Raw genomic sequence first — 14,848 nt, 5'->3', positions numbered from 1 at the left:
CACACACACAAATAAGCCAAAGTGTAATAACACACACACAAATAAGCCAAAGTGTAATAACACACACACACACACAAACAAGCCAAAGTGTAATAACACACACACACAAACAAACAAGTCAAAGTGTAATAACACACACACACAGACACAAACAAGCCAAAGTGTAATAACACAAACACACACACACACAGACACAAATAAGCCAAAGTGTAATAACACACACACAAACAAGTCAAAGTGTAATAACACACACACAAATAAGCCAAAGTGTAATAACACACACACACACACAAACAAGGCAAAGTGTAATAACAAACATGCACACACACACACAAACAAGGCAAAGTGTAATAACACACATGCACACACAAACACAAATAAGCCAAAGTGTAATAACACACACAAACAAGGCAAAGTGTAATAACACACACACACACAAAGACACAAACAAGCCAAAGTGTAATAACACACACACAAACAAGCCAAAGTGTAATAACACACACACAAATAAGCCAGTGTAATAACACACACACAAATAAGCCAAAGTGTAATAACACACACACACACACACACACACAAAGACACAAACAAGCCAAAGTGTAATAACACACACACAAACAAGCCAAAGTGTAATAACACACACACAAATAAGCCAAAGTGTAATAACACACACACACACACACACAAACAAGGCAAAATGTAATAACACACACACAAATAAGCCAAAGTGTAATAACACACACACAAATAAGCCAAAGTGTAATAACACACACACACACACACACACAAACAAGGCAAAGTGTAATAACACACACACAAATAAGCCAAAGTGTAATAACACACACACAAACAAGGCAAAGTGTAATAACACACACAAAAATAAGCCAAAGTGTAATAACACACACACACACAAACAAGGCAAAGTGTAATAACACACATGCACACACACACACAGACACAAACAAGCCAAAGTGTAATAACACACACACAAATAAGCCAAAGTGTAATAACACACACACACACACAAAGACACAAACAAGCCAAAGTGTAATAACACACACACACATACACACAGATACAAACAAGCCAAAGTGTAATAACACACACACAAACAAGGCAAAGTGTAATAACACACACACAAATAAGCCAAAGTGTAATAACACACACACAAATTAGCCAAAGTGTAATAACACACACACACACACAAACAAGGCAAAGTGTAATAACACACACACAAATAAGCCAAAGTGTAATAACACACACACAAATTAGCCAAAGTGTAATAACACACACACACACACAAACAAGGCAAAGTGTAATAACACACGCACAAATAAGCCAAAGTGTAATAACACACACACAAATAAGCCAAAGTGTAATAACACACACACAAACACACACAAACAAGGCAAAGTGTAATAACACACGCACACACACAAACAAACCAAAGTGTAATAACACACACACACACACACACACACGAACAAGTCAAAGTGTAAATACACACACACACACACACAAACAAGCCAAAGTGTAATAACACACACACAAATAAGCCAAAGTGTAATAACACATACACACACACACACACAAACCAAAGTGTAATAACACACACACACACACACACAAACAAGCCAAAGTGTAATAACACACACACACATACACAAACAAGTCAAAGTGTAAATACACACACACACAAACAAACCAAAGTGTAATAACACACACACACATACACAAACAAGTCAAAGTGTAAATACACACACACAAACAAACCAAAGTGTAATAACACACACACACACACACACACACAAACAAGCCAAAGTGTAATAACACACACACACACACAAACAAGTCAAAGTGTAAATACACACACACACACACACAAACAAGGCAAAGTGTAATAACACACACACACACACACACACAAACAAGTCAAAGTGTAATAACACACACACACATACACAAACAAGTCAAAGTGTAAATACACACACACACAAACAAACCAAAGTGTAATAACACACACACACACACACACACACAAACAAGCCAAAGTGTAATAACACACACACACATACACAAACAAGTCAAAGTGTAATAACACACACACACACACACAAACAAGGCAAAGTGTAATAACACACACACACACACAAACAAGGCAAAGTGTAATAACACACACACAAACACACACACAAACAAGGCAAAGTGTAATAACACACACACACACAAACAAGCCAAAGTGTAATAACACACACACACACACAAACAAGCCAAAGTGTAATAACACACACACACACACAAACAAGCCAAAGTGTAATAACACACACACACATACACAAACAAGTCAAAGTGTAATAACACACACACATACACACACAAACAAGTCAAAGTGTAAATACACACACACACACAAACAAGGCAAAGTGTAATAACACACACACAAACACACACACAAACAAGGCAAAGTGTAATAACACACACACACACAAACAAGCCAAAGTGTAATAACACACACACACACACAAACAAGCCAAAGTGTAATAACACACACACACACACAAACAAGCCAAAGTGTAATAACACACACACACACACAAACAAGTCAAAGTGTAAATACACACACACACACACACAAACAAACCAAAGTGTAAATACACACACACACACACACACAAACAATCCAAAGTGTAATAACACACACACACACACACAAGCCAAAGTGTAATAACACACACACACATACACAAACAAGTCAAAGTGTAATAACACACACACACACACACACAAACAAGCCAAAGTGTAATAACACACACACACACACACAAACAAGCCAAAGTGTAATAACACACACACACACACAAACAAGCCATAGTGTAATAACACACACACACACACAAACAAGCCAAAGTGTAATAACACACACACACACACACACACACAAACAAGCCAAAGTGTAATAACACACACACACACACAAACAAGCCATAGTGTAATAACACACACACACACACAAACAAGCCAAAGTGTAATAACACACACACACACACACACACACAAACAAGCCAAAGTGTAATAACACACACACACACACACACACAAACAAGCCAAAGTGTAATAACACACACACACACACAAACAAACCAAAGTGTAAATACACACACACACACACACACAAACAAGCCAAAGTGTAATAACACACACACACATACACAAACAAGTCAAAGTGTAAATACACACACACACACAAACAAGCCAAAGTGTAATAACACACACACACACACAAACAAGCCAAAGTGTAATAACACACACACACACACAAACAAGCCAAAGTGTAAATACACACACACACACACACACACAAACAAGCCAAAGTGTAAATACACACACACACACACAAACAAGCCAAAGTGTAATAACACACACACGCACACAAACAAGCCAAAGTGTAATAACACACACACACACACACACACACACACACAAACAAGCCAATGTGTAATAACACACGCACACACACAAACAAACCAAAGTGTAATAACACACACACACACACACACACAAACAAGCCAAAGTGTAATAACACACACACACACACACAAACAAGCCAAAGTGTAATAACACACACACACACACAAACAAGTCAAAGTGTAAATACACACACACACACACATACAAGCCAAAGTGTAATAACACACACACACACACACACACAAACAAGCCAAAGTGTAATAACACACACACACACACAAACAAACCAAAGTGTAATAATACACACACACACACACAAACAAGTCAAAGTGTAAATACACACACACACACACAAACAAGCCAAAGTGTAATAACACACACACACACACAAACAAACAAGTCAAAGTGTAATAACACACACACACACAAACAAACCAAAGTGTAATAACACACACACACACACACACACAAACAAGCTAAAGTGTAATAACACACACACACACACACAAACAAGCCAAAGTGTAATAACACACACACACACACACACACAAACAAGTCAAAGTGTAAATACACACACACACACACACACAGACAAACAAGCCAAAGTGTAATAACACACACACACACACAAACAAACCAAAGTGTAATAACACACACACACACACAAACAAGCCAAAGTGTAATAACACACACACACACACACACAAACAAGTCAAAGTGTAAATACACACACACACACACACACACAAGTCAAAGTGTAAATACACACACACACACACAAACAAACCAAAGTGTAATAACACACACACACACACACAAACAAGTCAAAGTGTAAATACACACACACACACAAACAAGCCAAAGTGTAATAACACACACACACATACACAAACAAGTCAAAGTGTAATAACACACACACACACACACAAACAAGTCAAAGTGTAAATACACACACATACACAAACAAGTCAAAGTGTAATAACACACACGCACATACACAAACAAGGCAAAGTGTAATAACACACACACACACACACACAAACAAGTCAAAGTGTAATAACACACACACACACACAAACAAGCCAAAGTGTAATAACACACACACACACACACACACACAAACAAGCCAAAGTGTAATAACACACACACACACACACACACACAAACAAGCCAAAGTGTAATAACACACACACACACACAAACAAGCCAAAGTGTAATAACACACACACACACACAAACAAGCCAAAGTGTAAATACACACACACACACACACAGACAAACAAGCCAAAGTGTAATAACACACACACACACACAAACAAGCCAAAGTGTAAATACACACACACACACACACACAAACAAGCCAAAGTGTAATAACACACACACAAACAAGCCAAAGTGTAAATACACACACACACACACAAACAAGCCAAAGTGTAATAACACACGCACACACACAAACAAACCAAAGTGTAATAACACACACACACACACACAAACAAGCCAAAGTGTAATAACACACACACACACACACACACAAACAAGTCAAAGTGTAAATACACACACACACACAAACAAGCCAAAGTGTAATAACACACACACACACACAAACAAGTCAAAGTGTAAATACACACACACACACAAACAAACAAGTCAAAGTGTAATAACACACACACACACAAACAAACCAAAGTGTAATAACACACACACACACACACACACAAACAAGCCAAAGTGTAATAACACACACGCACATACACAAACAAGGCAAAGTGTAATAACACACACGCACATACACAAACAAGGCAAAGTGTAATAACACACACACACACACACACAAACAAGCCAAAGTGTAATAACACACACACACACACAAACAAGGCAAAGTGTAAATACACACACATACACAAACAAGTCAAAGTGTAATAACACACACGCACATACACAAACAAGGCAAAGTGTAATAACACACACACACACACAAACAAACCAAAGTGTAATAATACACACACACACACACAAACAAGCCAAAGTGTAATAACACACACACACACACACAAACAAGTCAAAGTGTAAATACACACACACACACACAAACCAAAGTGTAATAACACACACACACATACACACACACAAACAAGTCAAAGTGTAAATACACACACACACACACAAACAAGTCAAAGTGTAAATACACACACACACACACAAACAAGCCAAAGTGTAATAACACACACACACACACACACAAACAAGCCAAAGTGTAATAACACACACACACACACAAACAAACCAAAGTGTAATAACACACACACACACACACAAACAAGCCAAAGTGTAATAACACACACACACACACACAAACAAGTCAAAGTGTAAATACACACACACACACACAAACCAAAGTGTAATAACACACACACACATACACACACACAAACAAGTCAAAGTGTAAATACACACACACACACACAAACAAGTCAAAGTGTAAATACACACACACACACAAACAAGCCAAAGTGTAATAACACACACACACACACACACACAAACAAGCCAAAGTGTAATAACACACACACACACACAAACAAACCAAAGTGTAATAACACACACACACACACACAAACAAGCCAAAGTGTAATAACACACACACACACACACAAACAAGTCAAAGTGTAAATACACACACACACACAACCCAAAGTGTAATAACACACACACACATACACAAACAAGTCAAAGTGTAAATACACACACACACACACACACAAACAAGTCAAAGTGTAAATACAAACACACACAAACAAACCAAAGTGTAATAACACACACACACATACACAAACAAGTCAAAGTGTAAATACACACACACACACAAACAAGCCAAAGTGTAATAACACACACACACATACACAAACAAGTCAAAGTGTAATAACACACACACACACACACAAACAAGGCAAAGTGTAAATACACACACACACACACAAACCAAAGTGTAATAACACACACACACACACACACACACAAACAAGCCAAAGTGTAATAACACACACACACACACAAACAAGCCAAAGTGTAAATACACACACACACACACAAACAAGCCAAAGTGTAATAACACACACACACACACACACAAACAAGCCAAAGTGTAATAACACACACACACACACAAACAAACCAAAGTGTAATAACACACACACACACACAAACAAGCCAAAGTGTAATAACACACACACACACACACAAACAAGTCAAAGTGTAAATACACACACACACACACACAAACAAGCCAAAGTGTAATAACACACACACACACACACAAACAAGCCAAAGTGTAATAACACACACACACACACACAAACCAAAGTGTAATAACACACACACACATACACACACACAAACAAGTCAAAGTGTAAATACACACACACACACACAAACAAGCCAAAGTGTAATAACACACACACACACACACACACAAACAAGCCAAAGTGTAATAACACACGCACACACACAAACAAACCAAAGTGTAATAACACACACACACACACACAAACAAGCCAAAGTGTAATAACACACACACACACACAAACAAACCAAAGTGTAATAACACACACACACACACACAAACAAGTCAAAGTGTAAATACACACACACACACACAAACCAAAGTGTAATAACACACACACACACACACAAACAAGTCAAAGTGTAAATACACACACACACACACACACAAACAAGTCAAAGTGTAAATACAAACACACACAAACAAACCAAAGTGTAATAACACACACACATACACAAACAAGTCAAAGTGTAAATACACACACACACACAAACAAGCCAAAGTGTAATAACACACACACACATACACAAACAAGTCAAAGTGTAATAACACACACACACACACACAAACAAGGCAAAGTGTAAATACACACACACACACACAAACCAAAGTGTAATAACACACACACACATACACACACACAAACAAGTCAAAGTGTAAATACACACACACACACACAAACAAGTCAAAGTGTAAATACACACACACACACAAACAAACAAGCCAAAGTGTAATAACACACACACACACACACACACACACAAACAAGCCAAAGTGTAATAACACACACACACACACAAACAAGCCAAAGTGTAATAACACACACACACACACACAAACAAGTCAAAGTGTAAATACACACACACACACAAACCAAAGTGTAATAACACACACACACTTACACAAACAAGTCAAAGTGTAAATACACACACACACACAAACAAGCCAAAGTGTAATAACACACACACACACAAACAAACCAAAGTGTAATAACACACACACACACAGACAAACAAGCCAAAGTGTAATAACACACACACACACAGACAAACAAGCCAAAGTGTAATAACACACACACACACACAAACAAGCCAAAGTGTAAATACACACACACACACACAAACAAGCCAAAGTGTAAATACACACACACACAGACAAACAAGCCAAAGTGTAATAACACACACACACACACAAACAAGCCAAAGTGTAATAACACACACACACATACACAAACAAGTCAAAGTGTAAATACACACACACACAAACAAACCAAAGTGTAATAACACACACACACACACACAAACAAGCCAAAGTGTAATAACACACACACACACACACAAACAAGTCAAAGTGTAAATACACACACACACACACAAACCAAAGTGTAATAACACACACACACACACAAACAAGCCAAAGTGTAATAACACACACACACACACACAAACAAGCCAAAGTGTAATAACACACACACACATACACAAACAAGTCAAAGTGTAAATACACACACACACACAAACAAGCCAAAGTGTAATAACACACACACACACACAAACAAGCCAAAGTGTAATAACACACACACACACACACAAACAAGCCAAAGTGTAATAACACACACACACATACACAAACAAGTCAAAGTGTAATAACACACACACACACACACAAACAAGGCAAAGTGTAATAACACACACACACACACAAACAAGCCAAAGTGTAATAACACACACACACACACAAACAAGCCAAAGTGTAATAACACACACACACACACAAACAAGCCAAAGTGTAATAACACACACACACACACAAACAAGTCACAGTGTAAATACACACACACACACACACAAACAAACCAAAGTGTAAATACACACACACACACACACACACACACAAACAAGCCAAAGTGTAATAACACACACACACACACACAAGCCAAAGTGTAATAACACACACACACATACACAAACAAGTCAAAGTGTAATAACACACACACACACACACACACACAAACAAGCCAAAGTGTAATAACACACACACACACACAAACAAGCCAAAGTGTAATAACACACACACACACACACACAAACAAGCCAAAGTGTAATAACACACGCACACACACAAACAAACCAAAGTGTAATAACACACACACACACACACACAAACAAGCCATAGTGTAATAACACACACACACACACAAACAAGCCAAAGTGTAATAACACACACACACACACACACACACAAACAAGCCAAAGTGTAATAACACACACACACACACACACACAAACAAGCCAAAGTGTAATAACACACACACACACACAAACAAACCAAAGTGTAAATACACACACACACACACACACAAACAAGCCAAAGTGTAATAACACACACACACATACACAAACAAGTCAAAGTGTAAATACACACACACACACAAACAAGCCAAAGTGTAATAACACACACACACACACAAACAAGCCAAAGTGTAATAACACACACACACACACAAACAAGCCAAAGTGTAATAACACACACACACATACACACACAAACAAGCCAAAGTGTAATAACACACGCACACACACAAACAAACCAAAGTGTAATAACACACACACACACACACAAACAAGCCAAAGTGTAATAACACACACATGCACACAAACAAGCCAAAGTGTAATAACACACACACACACACAAACAAGCCAATGTGTAATAACACACACACACACACACAAACAAGCCAAAGTGTAATAACACACACACACACACAAACAAGTCAAAGTGTAAATACACGCACACACACAAACAAACCAAAGTGTAATAACACACACACACACACACAAACAAGCCAAAGTGTAATAACACACACACACACACAAACAAGTCAAAGTGTAAATACACACACACACACAAACAAACCAAAGTGTAATAACACACACACACACACAAACAAGTCAAAGTGTAAATACACACACAAACAAACAAGTCAAAGTGTAATAACACACACACACACACACACACACACAAACAAACCAAAGTGTAATAACACACACACACACACACACACAAACAAGCTAAAGTGTAATAACACACACACATTCACACACACAAGCCAAAGTGTAAATACACACACACACACACACACACAAACAAGTCAAAGTGTAATAACACACACACACACAAACAAGCCAAAGTGTAATAACACACACACACACACAAACAAACCAAAGTGTAATAACACACACACACACACACAAACAAACCAAAGTGTAATAACAGACACACACACAAACAAGCCAATGTGTAATAACACACACACACACACAAACAAGTCAAAGTGTAAATACACACACACACACACACACACACAAACAAACCAAAGTGTAATAACACACACACACACACACAAACAAACCAAAGTGTAATAACACACACACACACAAACAAGCCAATGTGTAATAACACACACACACACACAAACAAGTCAAAGTGTAATAACACACACACACACACAAACAAACCAAAGTGGAAATACACACACACACACAAACAAACCAAAGTGTAATAACACACACACACACACACAAGTCAAAGTGTAAATACACACACACACACACAAACAAACCAAAGTGTAATAACACACACACACACACACAGACAAACAAGCCAAAGTGTAATAACACACACACACACACACAAACAAGCCAAAGTGTAAATACACACACACACACACACAGACAAACAAGCCAAAGTGTAATAACACACACACACACAAACAAACCAAAGTGTAATAACACACACACACACAGACAAACAAGCCAAAGTGTAATAACACACACACACACAAACAAGCCAATGTGTAATAACACACACACACACACAAACAAGTCAAAGTGTAAATACACACACACACACACACACACACAAACAAACCAAAGTGTAATAACACACACACACACACACAAACAAACCAAAGTGTAATAACAGACACACACACAAACAAGCCAATGTGTAATAACACACACACACACACAAACAAGTCAAAGTGTAAATACACACACACACACACAAACAAGTCAAAGTGTAATAACACACACACACACACACACACAAACAAACCAAAGTGTAATAACACACACACACACACACAAACAAGTCAAAGTGTAAATACACACACACACACAAACAAGCCAAAGTGTAATAACACACACACACACAAACAAGGCAAAGTGTAATAACACACACACACACACACACACAAACAAACCAAAGTGTAATAACACACACACACACACACAAACAAGTCAAAGTGTAAATACACACACACACACAAACAAGCCAAAGTGTAATAACACACACACACACACAAACAAGTCAAAGTGTAAATACACACACACACACAAACAAGCCAAAGTGTAATAACACACACACACACACACACACAAACAACCAAGTCAAAGTGTAAATGCACACACACACACACACACACAAACAAGCCAAAGTGTAATAACACACACACACACACACACAAACAACCAAGTCAAAGTGTAAATGCACACACACACACACACACACACACACACACACAAACAAGCCAAAGTGTAATAACACACACACACACACACAAACAAACAAGTCAAAGTGTAATAACACACACACACACACACAAACAAACAAGTCAAAGTGTAATAACACACACACACACACACACAAACAAGGCAAAGTGTAATAACACACACACACACACAAACAAGGCAAAGTGTAATAACACACACACACACACAAACAAGGCAAAGTGTAATAACACACACACAAATAAGCCAAAGTGTAATAACACACACACACACACAAACAAGCCAAAGTGTAATAACACACACACACACACACAAACAAACAAGTCAAAGTGTCATAACACACACACACACACACACAAACAAACAAGTCAAAGTGTAATAACACACACACACACACACAAACAAGGCAAAGTGTAATAACACACACACACAAACAAATAAGCCAAAGTGTAATAACACACACACACACACACAAACAAGGCAAAGTGTAATAACACACACACAAATAAGCCAAAGTGTAATAACACACACACACACACAAACAAGTCAAAGTGTAAATACACACACACACACACACACACACAAACAAGCCAAAGTGTAATAACACACACACACACACAAACAAGTCAAAGTGTAAATACACACACACACACACACACAAACAAGCCAACGTGTAAATACACACACGCACACAAACAAGTCAAAGTGTAATAACACACGCACACACACACACAAACAAGTCAAAGTGTAATAACACACACACACACACAAACAAGTCAAAGTGTAATAACACACGCACACACACACACAAACAAGGCAAAGTGTAATAACACACACACACACACAAACAAGGCAAAGTGTAATAACACACACACACACACAAACAAGGCAAAGTGTAATAACACACACACAAATAAGCCAAAGTGTAATAACACACACACACACACAAACAAGTCAAAGTGTAAATACACACACACACACAAACAAGTCAAAGTGTAATAACACACACACACACACAAACAAGGCAAAGTGTAATAACACACACACAAACAAGCCAAAGTGTAATAACACACACACACACACAAACAAGCCAAAGTGTAAATACACACACACACACAAACAAGCCAAAGTGTAATAACACACACACACACACAAACAAGTCAAAGTGTAAATACACACACACACACACACACACAAACAAACCAAAGTGTAATAACACACGCACACACACACACACACAAACAAGCCAAAGTGTAATAACACACACACACACACAAACAAGCCAAAGTGTAATAACACACACACACAGACAAACAAGCCAAAGTGTAATAACACACACACACAAACCAAAGTGTAATAACACACACACACACAAACAAGCCAAAGTGTAATAACACACACACACACACAAACAAGCCAAAGTGTAATAACACACACACACAGACAAACAAGCCAAAGTGTAATAACACACACACACAAACCAAAGTGTAATAACACACACACACACACAAACAAGCCAAAGTGTAATAACACACACACACACACAAACAAGCCAAAGTGTAATAACACACACACACACAAACAAGTCAAAGTGTAAATACACACACACACACACACAAACAAGCCAAAGTGTAATAACACACACACACAAGCAGAACTACAAATTACACACACACACAAACAAGCAGAGGTGTAAATTACACACACACACACACACACACTTCACATGAATATACAGTATTGTGTGAATTAAACCCAACATGTTCACATTGTTCAGTTTGTTTTTCTTTTTTATTTTAGATTTCTGTTATCTGACTCTGGATCCCAACACGACACATCCTACACTCATTCTGTCTGAGAAGAACAGAGTGATGAGATACAGTGGGCGAGAGCAGCAGTACTCTGATCATCCAGAGAGATTTGACTACTGGTTTCAGGTGTTGTGTAAGGAGAGTGTGTGTGGACGCTGTTACTGGGAGGTGGAGTGGAGCGGTGGGTTTGGTGGTGTTGTGTCCATATCAGTCTCATATAAAGACATCAGCAGGAAAGGACTGGGTGATGAGTGTTGGTTTGGACGCAACAATCAGTCCTGGAGTCTGTGGTGTTGTTCTTCTTCTTCTTCTTCTCTCTCTTTCTATCACAACAACATTAAGACTGATCTCAGAGTTCCATCACCCTCCAGAATAGGAGTTTATTTGGATCACAGTGCAGGAATTCTGTCCTTCTACAGCGTCTCTGACACCATGAAGCTCCTCCACAGAGTCCACACCACATTCACTCAGCCCCTATACGCTGGGTTCTGGGTTGGTTTACTATCAGAAGCGAGGTTGTGTGATCCAGAATAAGATGTATCTGGTGTTTTGTGGTCAGTAACAAGTAGAAATTGTATCACAAATGATCTTATAGAAAAGTGTTTCATTTCAACAAGATTCCACATTATAGAGAGATCGTTCCTGAGCACCAAAGCACTAAAATGTAAATCTAAAACACACACACAGAATATTCATTCTTTGTAATGTGGTAATCATTTTATTATCCACAGACACTTACAGAAGTGAGTTTTATAGGTTTTTAACAATTAAGAACCTTATTTTAATGAAACATTTATAAACTTTACAATATCCTGGTTGTGTAAGTATGTACAGCTTTATAATTGGGGGTGTGTCTGTGTTCAGAATAAACCAATCACATTCAATCTCATGTACAAAAGTAATTATCATCAGCTGTGAATGTGATGTTATTCGGACATTCTGGCAAAAAGTGATAACATGAATCTCTTCAATTATTTTAAAACCGATTCCAGTGACTCCTGAAATATGTATGTTAGGTCTAATTCCTGTCGGTATATCAGGATCAAGATACCAAATTAAAATGATAGACATCTGTTTAGGTCAATGGCATTTTATTGGAAGAAAATAGAAGGTCCATCAATTGGTCATTGGTTAAAAGATTTATCACACTGTATTGCTTTCGAAAAATTGACATACAGTATTAAGGGTAAACTTAATGATTTCTATAAAATATGGAATCTTTTTATACAATTCCTTGAAAATAATGAAATAGCGGTACAAGAAATGTTAGTTTCCTCTCAATGCAGTGATTGATGTAAACGTGATGTACTTTTGTTTGATGTGGTAATATTTGTCTGTCTTACCCTCCTCTTGCCTTGTGTAATTGAACATGTGGATACTGGGTGGGAGGGTGGGGGTGTGTTTGGAAGGAAAGATAGTTAAAAATTATTTTTTTTGAAGATTTTTCTATCTTACATGTTTTCTCAATAAAGATATGTTTTAAAAAAATTAGAGAGAGTGTTTGTGTGTGTGTGTGTGTATTATTTGTCTGGATACATTGCACTCAGTATAAGTGAACGTGACACCGACGTGTAGCAGCGTAACGGTGATGGTGTAGTCCGACACCCACTCCTCCACAATCCAGGTCAAACCCAGTCCTCCCACCATGTACATCA

The 14,848-nt window shown here is 37.8% G+C and overlaps 1 protein-coding gene across 1 annotated transcript in view; it reads left to right on the top strand.

Annotated features, from left to right (window-relative positions):
• Nucleotides 1–14,598, top strand: part of LOC131354384 (tripartite motif-containing protein 16-like) — a 20,008-nt gene extending 5,410 nt beyond the window's left edge. Inside the window, exon 6 of the mRNA XM_058391952.1 lies at nt 13,183–14,598. Coding sequence (XP_058247935.1) covers nt 13,183–13,727 — 545 coding nt within the window. The 3' untranslated portion in view covers nt 13,728–14,598. The remainder of the gene's footprint in view (nt 1–13,182) is intronic.
• Nucleotides 14,599–14,848: the final 250 nt, after the last annotated feature.

This window comes from Hemibagrus wyckioides, linkage group LG06 (assembly GCF_019097595.1).
Source record: "Hemibagrus wyckioides isolate EC202008001 linkage group LG06, SWU_Hwy_1.0, whole genome shotgun sequence".
Lineage (NCBI taxonomy): Eukaryota > Metazoa > Chordata > Actinopteri > Siluriformes > Bagridae > Hemibagrus > Hemibagrus wyckioides.
Note: the sequence above shows the minus strand (reverse complement) of the source record. Positions and strands in the feature narration are given on the sequence as shown.